Below are 22,492 nucleotides of genomic sequence, written 5' to 3'. Positions count from 1 at the left end.
TTTGAAACAAATAAACCTTATTGGAAATTGATGAACATGTATAAAACAAATTTATGATCATTATTCTAAAATTAGTTCACATCTGTTTTACATTAATTCATCATTAAAGGTCATAATCAAACGATTATTTGTATTCAAGTAATTGTAAAAAATTCAGGTAGTCATTTGTAATTTCTCACTTTTGTGATATTTCAAGAATAAAGATCTGTTTCATTGTTCCCAATCCGTCTGAGGCAAACTATTATTAACTTCAATCAAAGTGTTTTGAGTAAGTAAGGGTAATGAATCATGTAGACATTTGTATTTTATCACTTGTGTCATTCTAAAAAATGATCTTACTGATTTGTTTTTTGTCTGAATGAAACTATTACTGACTGAGAAACATTTCCTTTACTTTAGTAGTAGTATAATTTAATACTTCAAATAATTGATACCTTTTCAGTCTAGTGGAGAACTGGACTTTTCAACCACTAAAGTTATTATTTAAAATTTCCATTTTTTAAAAAAGATATACAACTTTTCTAAACTCCTCAGTAGCCACATTAGTAAAGGTTATTTTTTCTTTAAAAGCTACTTTCCATTGACAAATATATATGTTATAAGCAGCCTTACTGGTTGTTGTTAATTGTTCAGTGTACATGTAGTTCATAGGTATTTCCTTTTATATACTGCAGCTGTGCTATTGGAGCAGTCAAATTGCATTGACCGTATATTCATATGTGATATACAGTCACTGACCGTATACATATCATTTTGTTTATGACGTTGACAATGTGTTTCCGTAGAGTTTTATTTATGACGTCAATAAAACATACAGGTTTGCGGAAATTTTACGTCTTCCCCTCAAAATTAAGAAATGATGGTTTTTACCCTAAATACTTTATTTAGAACAGTTATAAGAGTTGCAGTATATAAAGAATAACCATACATTGTCTCGAAAATATCAATGTTATTTGTACTCGGCTCAAAACAGGTAGAAATGCTCGGCACAGCCTCGCTTTCTACCTGTTTCTAAGCCTTGTACAAATAACATTGATATTTCGAGACAATGCATGGTTATTTTATATTTATAAGAATTGACTGTTGGTTTTCTGGTTTGAATTGTTTTACACTAGTCTTTTTGGGGCTGTGTAAAGCTTGCTGTTTGGTGTGAGCTATTAGGCTCTGTGCTGAAGGCCCTGTACTCTGACTATAATTGTTAACTTTTATACATTGTGAGTTGGATGGAGAGTTAGTCTCATTGGCACTCATACCACATCTTCTTATTTGTATTTAAGCATATTAAGTACAACAACAATGTATTACAAAATCAGTTGAATAAAGAACGTTGACTTTATTCCAGGACAAAATAGAATTGTCACATTGAGTCAAGTCTGATAATCATTTTATTGTTATATAACATTCCTTTTCTCTTTTAGGTAATAGAGTTATCCCTAGCAAATTGAAGAAATAATAACAAAAAATAATGTCAAGGAAAAATACGAAAAATCTTTGTAATTGCATTCGGCATTCGGTAACTGCATTATTTTTACGATTAGCTTCATCAGCAGTCTGTTATTCAGTGGCTGTTATTGGTTGCTGTCTGCAATATTTGCCATGCATATTTTGTCATGCCAGGGTTTTTTTTATAGCTTACCTAAGGGTATGTGTTTTGTTCATTGTTGAAGGCCATACAGTGCCCTGGAGTTGTTCACATCTTCATTCTTATGGTCTCTAGTGGATATTTGTCTCATTGACAATCATTATACATCACCTTATTTATTATATAAACCTGCCAGCTCTATTCAATATGATTTATCAATATACATCTGACTGCAGCAGTCCTGATTGATAGGTAATTGCTTTATGCCACATCAGCACAAAAAGCCATTTCGATTTAGTATCAATATATGAAACATACAGTTTTGATTTATTTTAAAATAAATGTATTATTTCCCTTTTTACCAAAGGCCAAAAACTAAATTTAAATTGTTTCATGTTGCCTCTACCTTAGTAACCACCAAAAACCAGTCTGAGTAACCACATAAAAAGTAGCCTACCTGAAAATTTTATGACAAAAAATGTTCAATTCCTTTTCAAATTTTGTTTCTTGCTCTAACATCTTTTTCTTGTCCAAAACATGCATGTAACTAATGTTGTTGGCAAAAAAAAAATCTCTAAAGCATTCCTTAACTCAACAAGCACAATCACAAGCAACATCAAACAAAGAATTTGTTAAGAGTGGCCTAAACTTGTCTTTAAATATAACCCAGTTAAATTTAACCTTTTTAAACTTGTTTTTAAATCTCAGGTTTAAATCAGATAAGAATTCTTTTTTTGTTTGGTCTTTATTCATACTACTAGCTATTTGTTATCAATAACAATATAGTTCATGATTCTTTAAACTGATACCTCATTTGATTTTATCAATGGTTACAAAACTATTCAAATATAAAAATTGTCTTTAAGTTATCATATAATAATACTTAACAAATTTTAAAGACCCTCTGACATATATATTTTCACAAGTCATATTGAAGTGCTAGGGAACTAAATTGTACTTCCATGTCAGTTGGGGCCTGACAGTGGCCCAGTTGTCTAAATAGTTACTACTGTAATCACTAGCCAGACAACACTGAGCTTGCGAGTTTGAACCCCTCTCATGTGGGCGCACTCCACTCCAATTTTAATTGACTAGGATTGTCAGTTTTTCTATCAACAGTGTGGTTTTCTTGGGGCAATCTGGCTTTCTCTACCAATCAAAATGATCGCCACAAGATAGCCTAAATGTTATGCTTTCAAGTGGCGTTAAAACAGCAAAAATTGAATAAAAATCCATGTCATATATATCTATACAAGAGGACGCAGTAACTGTCTCATCTCTGAATAACAGCTTTGTTTAATCCTTTCATTATAGAAACCGTCCCAATGTTCTTTTGGTTTAAATGAGGATTACTATCTAGGGGTGGGTTAAATTGAAAAGACCTTAAATTTTAACTATAAGGTAAGGCTGGTAGTCTGATTTATATCATAAAAATATGTTCTAAAATAAAATTAGACAGGAAAGTTGTCCAATATGATATTTTTATCTATTAGGTCATCATCTGATGAAAACACACTTGCTAATTATTTACAAATTAATTAATTCTATTGAAAAATTGTACAGAAAATTTCCTTACATGAACAAAATATGTTTATATCAGAAGAAGTGACAATGCTTCACAATATAATCCTTGGAGAATTTTGCTTCTAGTCAAACCAAGTGTATTAAAATCAATAAAACCATACTAAATTGACCAACAATATTTGAGTTTAGGTTTGGTTGATATGATAAATATAGATTTCAAAATCACAAGCCACAAATACTTATTAGAAATTAAGGAGAGTATGTATGTCTACTACCATTGCGACAATTGTCAAACAAGATATCATAAGTCAAAATAACTGTATGCATTAAATATCGAAAAAATCCTAATTTTAAGAATAAATTTAATCCCTAATGGTCAGGGTTATCAAATGTCAAATGCCCAAGGACAGTTCAAAAGTACTACAATTAAGTTACAGGAAATAAGCAGTATATAGAACACTTATTAAATATCAATTTGATATTTAATAATTGTGGTTCATTTGGTCACATATGGTATTATGATAATTAGAATCTTCTAAAAATTTCTAATTCTAACATTTTGTAATTGTTCGCTACTCTGTTTCAAAATAACAAGCTTTTTAATGTTTTAATGGCACTACATGGATAAAACCAGAGGATTCCAAATATCTGGCAAAAATTCAAAAACAAGAGGCCAGCTAACATCCTTGATTAACATCACATGTTTTAAAGCAAGAAGTAATGGCAACTAAAATTATTCAAGAAGTTAACCTCTTATTATAAACTAAAAAAAAAAGTCTGGATCTTTAATAATTGATCATTATTTTCTTACACTGAGCTATAGCCAAAATGTAGATTTTAGCATGCTTTTTCTTGTACTATGATAATCTATTTAAAAAAATCTGTTTCTGTCTCTGAAGTTTCAATATTTGATATACACCATTTAAAAGTGTAAACAATATACATGTATGAACTTCCATTGTGTCACTTGTTACGTTTTGTACAGTTTAAATAAATCAATTCTTCAATAAAATTTACTTTATCAGATTCAATCATATTTTTTCAGCAATTTTTGTTACCAAAACGTGTAGTATATCAACTTACCTATAAAAGATTACCATAAATTTCACAATATTTAAGATATAGAAAAGTTAAATTACTGACTGTATTTCAAATCTTAAATTTCATGGCAATTATCATTTACATTTCAAAGCAATTAAATTAACTCTTGAAATCCTAAACTGAACACAACTTTTTATAGAATACTAAATATACAATCATATTGTCGTATATAAATAAAACTGTTGCTTTTTCAGCAGTTTTCTTTATGCCTGAACTATGATAGTTAGAATTAACTGGAAATTAGGGGAGGGAGGGCCAGTTTTTGTTTGTGGAAGAACTGGAGAACCAGTGTAACCGCCTTCAACAGGCAAACTGGCAATCGTATAGTCGGTAAAAATAAACCTTGAATCAATAACTAAATCTCTAATTAAAAGCAATCACAAAAATCAATTGTAATTATAATTGCATATATAACATGACAGAAAATCCGAACGGTATTTTAGTACATGTACACCAAAAAGCAGATGAGAATTTACAACAAAGTTGAAAGTGTATCCATGTACAAGTTGGCAATAAAACAGTGATTGATTGCTCCTAGAATCTTGAAGCTGCTTCTGATTCAAAAATGGTGAGGGAATCTAATTTTAATGAGTTTATTTACTGATAAACTCAAGAAAAACTCATCTTTAAAGACTTTAAGTGTGTACCAACGTAATGATAAGTGTATAAATACAATAGACTTGAAAGATCATAATTTCATTGAATTTTATGAAGCAACACAATCTGAAATGTCAGTCACTGAACTAATATCATTTGGACAAAGAAATAAACAGCATTTTTAGATTTCTTTTTAAAAACACAATTTACACAAATACACCTATTAGCATACATGTAAGAAAATTATATGTCATTCATTTTCCTTGACAATGTCATCTTGTGTTTATTGATTTGAACCATGTAGGGACAGTAAACACAGGAGATTTCTTATTGATTTTTCAGGTACAGATTTATACTTACAATGCCAATTTATAAAAGGTACTTTGAAATCCCAGTATAAGTATGTTAATGCAACATTTCAATATTTCAAGACAGACTTTTCCAATGACTCATATAGGATAGGATAAATCTGTATAATGGACCAGAAATAAGTTGGATGCCACTTTAAGCTCCATCATGGCAGCAAGTTTGGTCAGAAAACTGATAATCTTTTTTCAACTAAGATCAGAGTGGAACACACCTTGCCAGAAACCAGGTTGGAAGTCACAACCTGAAGAGTTCTGACAGACAAATGATCACTGTAGATGAACACCTGAGACCACTTGACCACCATGGTCCCCTAGGAACAAGTAATGATATCAATTTTATATTTGTTTCAATGTTCTTGAGACAATTCCTAATTCTCATGTTTCACTTTTAACTTTCTTAATTTTTTTTTAAGTGAGAAGATTAGGGGGGGGGGGGGGGGGGAGGACACACAAAAAAAAAGAAATTAAACTATTATTGGCTTATATCTGTTTGAATCAAATATTCCATAATATGTTTTCAAATATAAAACTATTGTCTATAATTGTAATTTGTTTTAAAACTATTTTAAACTTAAAAATAACATTTTTGTAAATCTGTTTGAATGTCACATTACATTAATTATAGACATGTATGTTTGATTGACCTTGACTGTAGTGATCTGTTATGGATTTATAGTAGAAAAAGATTTTAGGGTCAATATAAAAAAAGAAGATGTGGTATGATTGCCAATGAGACAACTCTTCACAAGAGACCAAATGACACAGAAATATACATTTGTATAAACTTTTTGATTTAGTGATCAATACCGGTACAGAAATTTCTGATGAAAATTAAGAAATACATTTGTAACAACAATTTGTCAAAATTTCAGTTTATAACCTTGATCTTTGGAGTAGTGACCTCAAAAATCAATAGATGTTCAACTTTATCGCTCAAAAAAGGGAAGAACTAGGTGGATTCCTCTTTCACAAGGCATTATCACATACCAAGTTTTCTAAAATTATAACTTTAAAACTGAAAATATTACTAACATTTGAGTGCCTCATGGGGTGCAGTTGAATTAATGGTTAGAAGTTGGTTAGTGTATTTGTACTAATCTCTTTACAATTAATTCCAATTGGATTTGTCCCTGTGGATTCTAGACTTTCTGACATTGACTAAGCATCAAGTTATAATCCTTTTAATAGCTATCCAGTGTTGTAATACTTGTTCATATTGTTGGAAGCATTGAATATCATACCTACCAAGGAAATTAATATATCCTCATAATCCACTGCTATAGTAGTTGAGATAAAGGCAATTTGAGACACTACATGTATTATTTACATAAATTCAATATCTAATAATCAGTTTATAGTAGATTGAACAGATTACATTCTTTAAAAAGTATATAGCAAGAATCTTAACATCAGACATGAAGTATTAGAACATATTAAATTGCCAGAGACCTTGTGTATGCAGCATTTTTTATTAATAGAGGAAAGTGTAGTACCCAGTGAGTCTAAACCACAGACTTGACTTAAGGTAACACGATACCGAATGACGTTACGCCATGAGTTATCGTTCCTGACGTTATCGAATAACGTTCACACATATAAGCCAATGCAGCGGGTTTTGTATGACATTTTTAACGGTAACTTTCCCTAGATGCAGAGTGCCGAGAGTTTTGATGCAATACGTAGCGGTTATTTGACATAGATTGTTTTATCGTTTTCCGGCAATCATTCTGCTCATTGTTAAATATTCTGTTTCTTTGATATTTAAGCATCTACACGCTTTATCTATATATGTTCTGTTATAGACACAGTTTTATCACTTTATTTCTATTCTTGGTATAGATATAGGAAGATGTGGTGTGAGTGCCAATGAGACAACTCTCCATCCAAATAACAATTTATAAAAGTAAACCTTGGTTTATTTTTGCAATAAGTACTTTTTCATAATTCACACCGTATCCCCATGAAATTTTGTTTTGAAAGTAGAAATCTAATTTATAGAAGCTTAGGATGATGAGTGAAAAAACAGGGAATTTTACAACTATTAATTCGTTTTAAAATGGTCATCAAAAACACCACTCGGACAAAAATTAAAATTTATTTGGATGAGAATACGGATATAATTAGATGGAAAAGCACAATCAATACAGACGTTGAAAATCATACAGAAAATAGTTTGTTTGTATGGAATGTAAAAAATTGGTTATTTAGCCAAATAACTTTTCCTGTGTTCCATGTGTAAACAGTCTCTGAAATTCATTGGTCTGTACAGAGTAAAATCGATATAGTTCTGGAAATATTTTAAAATACAGTGCCAGCTTTGTAATCGTATAAACCAGGTCTACTCAGGACGGACAGCAACATCGGAATGAAGCATTAAAAAGTTAACGAAGGCTGAGAAATACATGGGCACTTGATTCGGCAGAAATAAAATAATAAAATTCAGGTTCCGTTACAGTCTGAATAAAGCCAGCCCCGAGTATCCACTTGCGTCTAGGCGTCGGAACAGGCCTGGAAAGTTTCTTTCTTAAAATTAGTTTTTAAAACAAGTATACACGTATATATATATATATATACATGTATAGCGTCAGTTAAAATGTTCCCAACCATCATCGCGGATGCCCTGCCTCTATTGCAAAACCTATACCTATTGTTTCCACTGGACGTTAACCAACCAATAATCAAAGCAATCAATCCTACAATTTACACCCGTCACTTGGAACTTTAATTGTTAAAATTTAAATCATTGCCTCTAATTTTTTCAAAATATTTGACAAAGTTTAAACGCAGACCGCGAGGAAGACCAAAATTGAACAGTTACGCAAAACTAAATATCTACGTTACTGCTTGCTCATTATGGATATTGGGGTAACATGAGACTTTATTTGTAAAAGTACAAGTACAAATAAAAAAAATAAAAATTTGTATACATGTACATGTTATTTATACAAAGTTGTCTGATAGAATGATAAATGGAGATATGTGATATGCAATTTATAAGATAGCAACAGCTGGGCATTAATTAAACGACATCAACACCTTGTAGACATCAAGAAAATCGTGACAAATGCTAATTGGTAGGCCCGTAGCCAGGAATTTCCAAAGGGGGGTTCGTTGGCCTCAAAAACAGAACGTTGACTTTAACAGTCATTATTTGTTTTCAAGGAGGGGTTTGTCCGAACCCCCTGAACCCCCCCCCTGGCTACGGGTATGATTGGAATAGAATCTTTACACTTCTTATTTGTAGTTTTAGTAAACGTTGGAAAATTTTGAGTATGTGTAGTATAATTGTCACAGTAACATTTCAGTCTCTTGGGAAATATTAGTTTAAGTCTTAAAACTTTTGCTTTTTTCTAGAAAATTCAAACCATAATGAAATATAAGGAGATGCGGTAAAATTTCCAATTAATCAACTTTCCATCAAAGACGAAATGAAGGAAATGCTAGCCTTCTTACATTGCTACTACATTTCAGATCTCCAAATTACCATTCCATTATATGAACTGCATATTCAAAAATATGCGTTGTCACCAAATTACTTATAGAGCACGTATCATCATAGTGTTTAACATTTGTCCGTTCGATCGTTAATCCCGCACTTAGTATATATAGGGTAATTCGGCTAATTATTTAGGACTACAGTCATTTTGCTTCAGCTTTAAAACTATGTACCGGGTGTTACTACTCATATTATAGGTGCGCATATCGTCTGGATTTTCTTTTTTGTTTCATGACAGGTTGCTGGATTAGGCATTTTAATAAAATACAAAGGCACACAGAGTACAGACTATAGCTTACATCTGTTACAGGTTGAATTTCAAGCTGGAACTTTTAAATTTCGCAGTTGTTTTACTTATATAAAGAATGCATATGATCTCAAGATTTGTTATGTAAATAATTTTTCACAAATGACGGAATGTTGAAATTTGTGAAATTTTGCATACAGTTTGCTAACCCGAATAATTCAGTCACTCCCCATAATCGATCTCTCCTACTTACTTAATGTAGTAAGCGGAATATAACAACTGAATTATTCGGGTTAACAGTTTTCAAGGTTTGTCCGACTTGCTGAGAAAACAAGTAACACCTTTACACCACGCAGAGTACACTATACTACATGTATTGTATGTACCAAGACAAGAATATGACAGCTGTTTATCATTCTTTTGATTTTTTTCAGCTTTTGATTTCATCATTTGATAAGGGATTTTTTCGTTTTGAATTTTTCTTGGAGTTTTGTTATTTTACTTTTTGGAAAGGGTATTTTATCAGGATCATTATTTTTCCTCATACTTTTCACAATGATAACAGAATGTTTAATCTTTTTTTACTGGTGCATCAAATGTGTCTTTCATAAACAACTGTTTTCAAAATGGTATACTAGAATCGTCCCGAACATGCATGAACTATTTGCCACTGAACTGTTAAATGAATCAAATTTTTATATTTCTGCATCACGGGATGCAGTGATGATACCACCATTGTCTAATATGATGGAGTTAAAAATCAGTAATTCGGATGAATCTCACGTGAAATGTTTCATTTAATTTTCACGCAAACTTAACAAAAATCTGAAGGTATTTTTTATGGTTTTAATCAAATTTTAGAACAAAGATTTTTGTTTAAATAATTTTATTTCAAATATTTACGTGTATTTAACGTGTACAAAATTCTGATGATTTATGCATGAACTATTATCATAAGATTCACATGGAACCTGTTCACGCAAGTTTCAAGTATATGCTCGTTTGATGTGAAAATCAGGCGATATTAATATTAATTCATATGAGTGAAATTCCATGTGCAGGACGAAATAAAATTATATCTGATTCAGTAGAATTTTATATTGCATTACTAAGAACTTTACGACAGTCGACAGGGGAAATGAAAATAAAATATACTCATTCAGATCCAGACACATATTTTTCTCCATTTCTCTGAGAAGGAATAACGTTATATATTCCGTACACCATAACGTCACACATTTTTGGTCAAATTCTAGGCCTATCGATCAACTTTGAAGTCATTTATTTCAAAAACAAGGATGGTGACACATGAGTTTCTATACGTGTATGGATTCACTATGCAATCCTGGATATTATGTTAGTTTTTTGTATATTTTTTCTCCATATATGAGAAAATAGCCATCCATTCGAAAATCTAAAAAGGTAAGCCCAAAAAAAGGCATTTCCCCTATTTACCTAAGTAAATTTGTCGCCAAAATTGACGTTTTCCTATGAAATTACAAAAAAACAAAAATGGTGACCCCCATCTTTTATTACATATTACGATGTAACTCGATTCAAAGTAAACGTATACCAAAAATTTTGGAAATCGGGAGATATGCCATTCGGTCCTGTGTTACCTACAGGAACTTTGTTTTAACTAGCAATCCTGGTCAATAAAGATAGTTGAATGCACCTGCCACAATTTGGGTTTGAACTCATATCCAGAGTTTTGATGTTATAGATGAACTTTTTAGTTTTGGCATGCTATAGATGAACTTCTTAGACCATGTAGCCACTAAGGCCCCCATTCCCATGCACAAGGTGAATGAGCACTGTTAGAAGACATAATCATCTGTTAAAGCAGACAAAACAGTTGTAGAAATAGACAGACAATGCATTGTAAAGCCTCAGTACACAATAGAAGCAAGCTACTACTAAAGTCTATGAAGATTGAATCATGAATGCAGATTGAAAGTAAGAAAATTAAAGATGCATCAACTTGCTTTATATTTTTCAAAAAGCAATTTTGCCAAATTCCATGCCAATTTTCAGACATTTTCTAAGATTATTTTTCCCAAATGGCAAAGACCTGTGATGCTTTTCTTCTTTAACAGTATTGCAAAGCTGAATCTGATCAAGTAATAAAATGTGTTGAGCCTGTAATTCAGTGGTTGTCGTTTGTTTATGTGTTACATATTTGTTTTTCGTTCATTTTTTTTACATAAATAAGGCCGTTAGTTTTCTCGTTTTAATTGTTTTCATTGTCTTATCTGGGCCTTTTACAGCTGACTATGCAGTATGGGCTTTGCTCATTGTTGAAGGCCTTACGGTGACCTATAATAGTTGTTAATGTCTGTGTCATTTTGGTCTTTTGTGGATAGTTGTCTCATTGGCAATCATACTACATCTTCTTTTTTATATTGAATATATACATGATATACCTTCACATAAAATGAAGTGATTATGTCATGTTTGTCTCCAATGTTAACTGTAGGACATAATTGATTTTAGGTTTTCAAAACTTCCACATTAGAACAGAAGGCAGATTCTATGATTTTCTAGTAGAAACTGAAAAATCAATCCAATAATTTTGTGATTAAAGCTTTAATATACCTCAATTTGTCTCACATACATGAAAAAATATTTTAAAAATCAATTGTTTCATGTCAATCTAAAGTGTAGCAGATTTAGAATTTATAAACTCTTTATCTTTTGAAAGACTTCATTGTCTAATAATGAAAAGGGTTGACTGTGGTCTAAGTTGTCAAACTACTGCATCACTAATCTGGTAGAAATTATTTTTTTTACTATTTTATAAAAAGATCCATGACAACTCAAAATCTAATGATAACATAGATCATCGTTGATCATCTCAACGGGATTGATTTTATGGCTTGAGCCAGTACGGCAAAAGTGAGAAAAGCAATTCTAGATGAGATGACCAATGATAATATGTTTAGTGCTATTTTACCAATGAGACCTTGTTAATTTCATTCACTATGGGCATGTGCGCCCTCAGTTTCTAGGTGATAAATTTTCATATCACTCTACTGTGCTGAGAAAGGAAATCATCCATCAGAAAGATCAAAGGAAAATTTTGTAAAATAGCAATAATAAATTATCTCCTTTTATACAACTCTGACAACCTCTTTTTGTGTTGGAGACTTCATTACCAATTATGCAGCAAAATATAACATTCATTTTAAATAGACATAGAATTTTTTTTAAATTGGGATGAATATAGGCTAGATTTTATTTCGATTTAAAATCATTTACTCTGTATAAGGCTATTAAAATAACAATCATGAAAGCTAAACTGATTAAATTTCATAAATATTAGTTTAATATTACCAGAGATTACTATAAAACTGTAATTTCAGGTATTACAAGGACCTAAAAATCCAGGGAGTTAATATTCTAAAACTAAACAGAGTTAATAAAAACATAATACATTCACTTAATTTTAACCTTAGTTAGTTAAGTATGCATACATAGAAAAATAAGATGTGGTATGATTTCCAATGGACAACTCGACACAAGAAATCAATATGACATAGAGTTTAACAACTACAGGTCACGGTACAGCCTTCAACATTGAATGTAAGAAATACATTTTTTCAAAGTGGTATGTAGATTGTACACTTTACAATTGCAAACTTAAGTCATTTAAATCACAATCTAAACTGAATAAGGACAAATAATATTAGATTTGGTCAAGCTTAAAAATATAATCTCTCGACATAGGACAGATGGACATCAGCCAATCATATAACTAAATCTGTATAGATCTTTTCACTAAACATTCTTAGAAATGACCCCTAAACCTAATAAATAACATGTATTATAGTACTTGAAAATGACAATTAGGTTTAGGAAAACAGATGTCAACTTATACATGTAATTCGCTTTGCTCATTGGTAAAGGTCATACTGTGACCTGTAAATGATAATTTCCATGTCATTTGGTTTGTTGTATTATAGATATATATATATAAATCTTCTTATTTTCATATAAAGATGTTTTTTAGACTATAAGGCAACTTTACACAAAACATAGAGGTAGAGTTTTTCTGCTTTGGGAAATATAATTTAGTTTTATAAAATAAGTTAAGACTGCAGCCGCCTCCACAGACTAGCATACCTGTCTCGCCGTATATAACATTTGTTACAGAAAAAAAAAGTTAAAAGAAAAAAACATGAACATTATTAAAAGAAATTCTTGTGGGGTCAATAACATTTTCCTCTGTCAATAGCAATAATAAAGTTCGTAAGTACTTATCGATCCATTTCTTTCTTTTGTTCTTTTTCATAATACCATGAAGTGATTTATTTAAAAATAGATAATGTCCCAGTGTGATTTACGTTTCTTTAAAATTCTATAAAAATCGATGGTTTTATATTATTATTTTTAAAAGAAACATAATCAGTCAGATATATTTTAAAAGAGCAGACAGTTTACAGATTTATTCATTTTATCTGCAAAAAAATTGTGTATATACTTCATCCATTGTAAAAACTTTTTATTATATATTTTACATTCTATATTTATGGAATCCTTTTATGTTTTTGTTGCAGTATTCCCTTATTAATTGTGCCAAAATTTTGTGATGTGTATGTAGTCATTGCATCTTTAAAACTGTGTGATGTGTGTGTACAGTCAATTGTAACTTTAAAACTTTGTGAAGTGTGTGTACAGTCAATTGTTTTATTAAAACTTTGTGATGTGTATGTAGTCAATTTTAACTTTAAAACTTTGTGAAGTGTGAGTACCGTCAATTGTATTATTTAAACTTTGTGAAGTGTGTGTACAGTCAATTGTATTATTAAAACTTTGTGATGTGTGTGTACAGTCAATTGTTTTATTAAAACTTTGTGATGTGTATGTACAGTCAATTTTAACTTTAAAACTTTGTGAAGTGTATGTACAGTCAATTGTAACTTTCAAACTAAATTGTGATGTGTATGTACAGTCAATTGTAACTTTCAAACTAAATTGTGATGTATATGTACAGTCAATTGTATCATTAACACTTTGTGATGTGTATGTACAGTCAAATGTAACATTAACACTTTGTGATGTGTATGTACAGTCAATTGTAACATTAACACTTTGTGATGTGTATGTACAGTCAATTGTAACATTAACACTTTGTGATGTGTATGTAGTCAATTGTAACATTAAAACTTTGTCAAATTGTGGTGTGTATGTACAGTCAATTGTAACATTAAAACTTTGTGATGTGTATGTACAGTCAATTGCAACATTAACACATTGTGATTTGTATGTACAATCAATTGTAACATTAAAACTTTGTGATGAGTATGTACAGTCAATTTTAACTTTAAAACTTTGTGATGTGTATGTTCAGTCAATTGTAACATTAAAACTTTGTAATGTGTACACAGTCAATTGTAACATTAAAACTTTGTAATGTGTACACAGTCAATTGCATCTTTAAAACTTTGTGGTGTGCATACATGTATGTACGGTCAATTGATGCTTTTACAAAGAATCATGAATGTCAGTAATACTTAAAGTTCTCAGCCAGGGGGTTTATCTGACCTACTCCTCCCCTTCCCTCCCCCTTGAAAAGATGGTCAGCGTAAATGTCCAGTGGATAATTCTCGTAATAATAATTTCACTTAGAGAAATGGAGGAATATGTTTTATCTGTCTTCTTATTTCATAATTCACAGTTCAACTGGACAGGATTTTTTTGTTTGTTTGGTTTTAACCCATATACTAGTAATGTGTCCTTGACATTTTCATTCCATTGTAAACCAAATACAGTTCATTTCAGAAGTCACGTATATTTACTTAATACTATTGTGTTGAGGTTAAGATCCCTAAAAATGTTTGTTTCGATCATAAACAACGGAAATAAATAGAATTCAAATATCCAGAATTCTGGTATCATATGTTTACTTAATTATGTGTTGAGGTCAACATCCCTTATAATCCCTAATAATGTAGGTCAAGGTCATTAGGTTCAATAATCCACAATTATACCTCCCCTATTAAAATAAGTTTTATGAATCCCAAAGCAACTGTCATCTACCATTAAAATGTTGAGCTAGATCAGTACAACACAAAAATCAATAAAAGCGTACTCCACAGATTTCGTTCACCTGCTGGTACTCCTGTAGTTATTAAACAGCTGTTCGCACAAACAAACACACAAACAGTATGCACTTTTTTGGAAGGTCTTGTAAGAAATGTACAGGGGTGATGATTACAACTGTTACATGTTTATTATTAGGTATTATAGAGATGTTTTTTATGCTATAATCCTTTTCAATATATGAGTGGGAAGTGTCACTGACGTCAATGTGGAAAAAATTAGACAGACCGAGAAGTAGAACATGCAACTATAACTGTACGTTAAACTTCCAAGGTTGGGTTATATATATGCCTTATATTGTTCAGCATACGTTTATCCTACATATTCAACAGCTAAAAATCAGAAGATTTTCAGGAAAAATTGAACAGTTGCTACACCACACAACTAACCTAGAATTTTAATGGAAATTTAATATGGCTATAAAACGATGAGATTATACATTTTTTCTTTTTAGAATTAGCTATAGAAAAATCGAAAACTTTAGTAGCTAATATTGCATACTTATTTCATCCGAGTTCTTACATGTAGGTGCAAATATAATCAAAAATAGGATTCTATTAATAGCTCACAATGAAAACATACTTATAAAATATCATAAATTACTGAAGATTCATTATCATTTGTCAGGGCCTGGAGTATTAATTTTATGGTAAACAATGCTTAAAATATTTACCCAATGCAATGAAATAAAGTATCCATGAAAATACAAATTTCATCGGTCCATAAAAATTAGTAATATATTATAATACTAAAACTTTGTGTATATATCAATGAAATACTGTAGCAAAGGAAGAGATATATTACAAAAATGTATTAATTACTTATTTAATAAACATGTACCTTAATGGAGGAAATTTGGAGACATCATATTCTATATAATTTGAATCAATATAGAATATGATGTCTCCAAATTTCCTCCATTATTTTATTGCCAAACTTTGTAAACAGTAAAATGTTTTCTTTGAATTTATCTTCAAAACCTTAGTTTACTCATTTAAGATAAAGAATTAAGAGGGTGTCCATGGAAAAACCAGGCAGTGGATGGCACATGACATATTTTTTTTTCAATTTTTTTCATCTATTTCATATCACAAATTCATTCTTTTTCAAAGTTAAATTGTGTTATTATATTAACTGCAAAAAACAAATAGAAAAAAATACATAGAAAGCACTGAAAATTCATTGAAAAGGGGAGATAACTCTTCATTTTGTTGCATTGTTAGTGAACTTTAAAATCCTTTTCTGAGCCATCCATTGTTGATTCAAAAATATCTTTGACATGTATATCCTTTGTATGATATAAACATTGCATTGGAACCAAAAATTCAGTGGGAAAAAAAATTATGTTGTGCCACCCATATCATCATGATCATAGGATTTGCCTGATATTTACTTGGACAGCCTCTTAAATGCATTTTATTTGTAAATACATTTGGGTGTAAAAGGTTGACCAAAGAACATTTTGTATTTCCGCGCTTCATTCTAAATATGTGTGCAAAGTCAACACTTTTACAACCCTATGAAATTACAAAAAGAAGCATTCAATACTTACAGGGGTTCAAATTAGCGGTGGTCCGAGGTCCGCGACCTTCCACTATTGCAGTCAGAGTTTTGTTTTTGTTACTTAAGCAACACCTGATGGACCTTCGATTTGAAAGAATATAAAAATTAACTTTGCCGACATTTTTAACCAAAATTTCCAAACGATCTCAAAATTTAATTTTATCTTTATAATTCATGACAGCGATGTTCATTTTGTTCAACCGGTAGTTTTATACCGAAAATCGGCAACAAGTAACAGAAGGAAACTAGATTGCTATTAGCCAATCAAAATATTGTATCCTAGTGTCAAAGCATACATGCAAACGTAATTATTTCAAAATAATAAGATAGTAGTTGAAGGTCGTGCTGTGGCCAATATTTTCTTACATTCCTACATCAATTGGTCTCTGGTCAGTGGATATTTGTCTCATTGGCAATCATGGCAATCAATCTAACCATATCTTCTAATTTTAATACAAGTATAATTAAGCTGCAGCCAAGATTTTTTTTAAAATAAAATTTTTAAAAAATCTAATTTTTTTTCTTACATGTTATATCATTAAAAGGTACCTATCGTACCATTATTGTCATTAGTACCATTGGAATTATTGTCATCGGGGACTGATTCGCTTTTTCATTATATCAAATTTGTTTGTAGACGTGAAACAGTGTTCTTAATACATACATGTAATATGTTTGAAATACTCAAGAATTGATCTTTAGTAAAAATCAATGAAAATCATTGTTTCAAATTGTCTCTTCAAGAAAAACATTCTTGAATTACAGGTGCCTTTGTCTGCCACCTTTGTGACATAATTCACAAGTCTATGTCAAATATGCCAAGAAATGTTATGGACTTCACAAATACTTTAATCAATTTTCTACATTATGTGATCTGATTTGATGGATCAATAGAAATCATGTTAAAAATTTTATTTCCATTCAGTCACTGTCATGGATGTCTCATTTCCAGTTCACAAGATAAACTAAGGATATTGAACTTGTTTTTATAATAATTTATGATTTGACGATGTTTGATGACACTTTTATAATACAGAAATTTCTTTTTCCAAATTTTTCAGTTTGAAAGCATAGATTAATTTTACAAAATCTTAATTAAATAAACTTTCCAATAAAATCATCGTAAATATTATGAAGAGTACAAATGTACAGTATGGCCTTAATTTTAATTTTTGTGTTAATTTTTAAACTACATTGGATTGCAAATGCACTGGCTTAAATCACTTTAACGATAGCTGAAGATGTGGTATCTCCATCACAAAATTAGAGATATCGCCCCCACTATTTTTAAAATAACCACTTGATTTCCAAATTTAACAAGAATGTGTCCCCAGTACACTGCCCCACTCGCACTATCATTTTCTATGTTCAGTGGACCGTGAAATTGGGGTAAATACTCTAATTGGCATTAAAATTAGATAGATCATATCATAGGGAACATGTGTACCAAGTTTGAAGTAGATTGGATTTTAACTTCATCAAAAACTACCTTGACCAAAAACTTTAACCTGAAGCAGGACAGACGGACGGAAGAACGAACGGATGCAAAGACCAGAAAACATAATGCCCCTATACTATCCTAGGTGGGGCATATCGTAGGTGGGGCATACAAATAAGGGATAAAATATTTTTTTAAGGCTTTTTGACTAATAAGATGTAAACTGAAAATAATTTTGAAATTTTTCAGGAAATGTAACTTATAAAAATTAGAAGATTTTATGATTGCCAATATGAACTCTCCAAAAGAGACCAAATGACACAAAAATTAACAACCATAGGTCACTGTTACAACCTCAACATTGAGTAGAACCCATACTAGTGAGGCCCCTCATGGGGGGGTCCTAGTAATCACATAATCACCATTTTTTTGCCAATATAATCACATAATCATTAAATATTTGCTTATCTTTAGTAATCAAATAATCATAAACTAAAAATACAGTCCTAGGTAATCAAATAATCATGAAATATTTGGCTTAATAATCAAATAATCATTAAAAAAACGGCCAAGTAATCACATAATCAAAAACCCCATGAGGGCCCTCACTAGTACACAAAGTCAGCTATAAACGGCACTGACATGCCCAATGTAAAACAATCCAAATGAACAAAAACTAATAACCTGATTCATGTTCAAAATAATGAAGAAAAAACAAATATGATACAGCAACAAACCACAACCACAAAATCCACTGATATACAGGCTCCAGATATTTTTGCTTTCCAATAAACAAAATAAGGCAATAAAGTTGAGCATGAAATGAACTGAGATATTTCAGCAACACTCAATGAACAGGTTTATTTCTGTGATAAAAACGCTTCTGAAAACTCAGTATTTATATCCATGGAAATTAAACAGAGATGTCTATAATATTCAGAAGATTTCCAGGAATTATCAATAGAGGGGTGAAAGATACCAGAGGGACAATCAAACTCATAGATCAAAAATAAGTTGACAAGGCCATGGCAAAGGACTGTCATGACTAAGGATGTTTAAATTAACTGATTATTTTGACCAAAATTAGGGGAAATCTGTCACCTGGTTCTGATAAATCTAAATTTTAAACTTTTCTAGCATATGCTGCACATAAATTGTTCTCAAAGAACTTTCTGGGTTTTTTTAACCAGGAAAATAATAGGTCTATAAATCTTATATTATTAAAATAAAAACAAATCTGTTGGAATAACACATTCTCTTTAATAAACTAGAAAGGCTTTAAAGAAATGATAATTTAAAGTGAAATACTCTTATTTGTAGCAATATTTAGTGTATTAATTCTATATATTTGTATGCTACATGTTTCTATTTTCCAATAAAGGTCCATAGGAACATGTAGGTAGATTGGTAAATTATTGTTTTATTTTATGTTTACTATATATTGTTAAATGTTCTAGACTTGAGCAGCGCTTAATAACCAAAAAAGTGTTGCCTGGAAATTTATGTTTGACAGGCAGGAAATACAGTATATGGGTCAATACCTTTAATTGTTTTTACATAGGCGGTAATGGTAACGTTTTTTCCTATAGCTCAGTCCATATCGTACTTCTGAGTATCGTAAACTTGGATATATGTATGATAGTTTGTTTCGAAGCTGTGACATTTTCACATATATGTGGTTAAATTTTCTGGGTATGAAGTGAGATTACTTTTTCCGTAAATTAGCATACCCCGAACATCCTTTTCATGATGCAGCTCCTTGTGGTAAAATATCCCCTTTTTAACACAATAATTTCTTTGAAAATTTAATACTTAAAACAAATTTAATAGCTCCATAGTTTTACACATTTATTCTATGTTCCTCTACTTTCCTAATCACCACAAATGGTTAAGCTCAGTCATTTATAAAAAATAGAAACATGTCCAATATCACTACACATAGATTTTTTCTTTACACGTGACTTTTGAGTTCCTCATTTCGAGGCGCATTAGGGATGTTGTCCCATATAACAATATGTAGAACTATAGTTTTTGGTATAACTTGAATTAAATTGCTTGTTTGCAAGGTTTTGGAAAAATTTGCAAGATCCCCTATTATTCCTCCAACATCTAGGCAATATTTTAAATTAAGTTATCATCTACAAGGTTCATGCAGAATGCACTACTTTCTGCAACTTGTGCAATTTCAATTATCAAAACAGTTTTCTTAAAAACTTAATGCACTTCAAACATCATTTTGTCAATTGAGAAAAAAAAAGTAAAATATACCCTGAAATTTTAATCTCAGCAATATACAGTGGCCCACTCCAGTCATGATGCTTCAGTGATTCCCTAAATAATCAACCAATTCTTTCCCCAACAAAAGGGGGCCTAGGCCCCCCTGCCACTTGAGCTCTTTCCCCCCTAAATCCTTCTCGGATATATTTAATAATATAAAAGAAATCATTGTAAATGATTTTATTGAAATTTCCTACTTGTTGGAATGTACCCTAACAGTAACTTTTGTTAAAATGCAACTTGCTTAATTAAGCCAGATAATGTTAGTCTCAATTGAAATTTACAAAACTACATGTAAGGCATGCTTTTAACATGTTTAATGCAATAAGTAGATTACATGTATATACAAATTGTATTATATGAATACATTTTAAGAGGAAGTTGTGGCCAAGTTTCTGAATTTTATTTTTTTAAATTCAATGTGATGCCTACTTATGGACATATAAAATCATTTATTCCTATAAAATCATTTGTTAATACAGATAACTTCATGAAACTTAGCTCAGTGCTCGGAGCACAAAAATCATGCTCGAGACATGAAATCCAGCAATTTGATTAGTTGATTTTCGAGTCTACAAAAATCATGATCGAAAGTTTTATGGCCGTGAGGCCAGATATTATGATCAATTATTTAATATATCTCCATCAATTCAACAAACCTCAGGATACCTAGCTACAAGTTTATATTTTGATTTTTAACTGTAAATGCATTCAGTCAGTGAGTTAATGTAATCTTTCTTAATTCTATAATGAAAAGGTATATTTTATACCGTTATATGCTATTTAAAATACCTGTACATTTATTTAAAGTCATGGTTAACAGTTAATATGATTAAATTTTAAATTTAATCAAAACGTCTGCCTAACATGCCTAATCTAGCTTAATCTGGATATATATAAAATTCATTCTTGGCTTTATTCTCCAAGTCTGCAGCAAAAAGGAAATATCTATATTTATTTGGAAGACAAAATATAGCCATATATAAACATGTAAACTATAAAAGAATGTTTGTTCCCAAGTTGCTTTTTAGAAAAATTAAATATTAAATACATGAAAAAAATAGGAATATATATAATATCATGTGTAAATTGATTAATGTTTTAACCATGTTAACAATAGATGTCAGAAATACAAACTAAGGTAAAAATGAATTCTTTTTTAAAAGGCTTAGCTTGTCAGTATTTTTAAAGTTGTACCTGAGGCTGAGCCTGAAGTCCCTGGATGGGACTCTGAGGAGGCTGTAACAGCATCTCCCAATTGTACCAAAAATAAGGGATTGTGTAGCAATCTTAAATTAATGACTATAAACTGGAATAACTATGATAATACTTAAAGCATGGAATTCTGCACACGAAATTCAGTCAAACACTTATGCATAACATTTGATGCAGAAGACAAATTATATCGAAAAATGGAGTGACACTAAAAATTTACCTGATGAGAACATTCCTGGCATTCAGTAATATTGTAATTAATTCGTGCATGGCATCCATAATTGAGCAAATAAAACAACAAATACACTGTCAATGCCACAACATGTTTGTTATCCATAATATTTTGGGAAATGTTCACAACTCAAAAGCAACGACATGCTTCTGCTACTTTCTAAGGGAAGCAACTCCTGTCACAACAAGAACCACAACTCATATCAACATAACATTATTTTCTGTGCGTGGGTTCATCTTTTTTTTTACACGGCTAATCATAGAGGGTCATAGAGGCTAACCATAATAGAATGATCAACTAATATTTTATTCTACCGTGAAATAATAATGAAATCGTCATTTGAAAATACCTTTTATACATAATTTCATATAATATTAATATAAGTAAATACTAAATCTGGGATAATGATCTAGTCTCAGGTACGTATACTTGATCATATCACTATTTAACGAGCGAATTTTATTAAGCCCAATTAAAATCAGGGCATACAGTGATATATACAAAATAATATGCTGACTGATGACGTACTTGACTGAGTAATCGAAAACCCCGTCTAAAGTGTATTTTGCAATTTATTTATATGTTCAGGTTGATATCTCACAAGATTTGAAATCAGAATGTGACAAGTTTTAACCAGCCGTATTTTTTTTTTTTTGCGCCTGTCCCAAGTCAGGAGCCTCTGTCCTTTGTTAGTATACTCTTGTAAGATTCAAAGTTAAATTTTAGCTCATTTATAATACAAGGATTGAT

At 30.7% G+C, this 22,492-nt stretch overlaps 1 protein-coding gene across 4 annotated transcripts in view; it reads right to left on the bottom strand.

Moving 5' to 3' along the window:
• LOC139512522 (uncharacterized) overlaps nt 1-21,964 on the bottom strand; it is a 99,211-nt gene extending 77,247 nt beyond the window's left edge. For 2 of the 4 annotated variants that reach the window (XM_071300202.1, XM_071300216.1), the window contains exon 1: nt 21,731-21,927. In XM_071300202.1, the coding sequence (XP_071156303.1) occupies nt 21,731-21,847 (117 nt within the window). In that variant the 5' untranslated portion in view covers nt 21,848-21,927. Of the gene's footprint in view, nt 1-21,730 lie in introns of all 4 variants that reach the window. The other 2 variants (XM_071300223.1, XM_071300212.1) reach the window with 2 other exon arrangements.
• Between the last annotated feature and the right edge of the window lie 528 nt (nt 21,965-22,492).

Source organism: Mytilus edulis, chromosome 1 (assembly GCF_963676685.1).
Source record: "Mytilus edulis chromosome 1, xbMytEdul2.2, whole genome shotgun sequence".
Taxonomy (NCBI): domain Eukaryota; kingdom Metazoa; phylum Mollusca; class Bivalvia; order Mytilida; family Mytilidae; genus Mytilus; species Mytilus edulis.
This window is presented reverse-complemented; position numbering and strand designations above follow the sequence as displayed.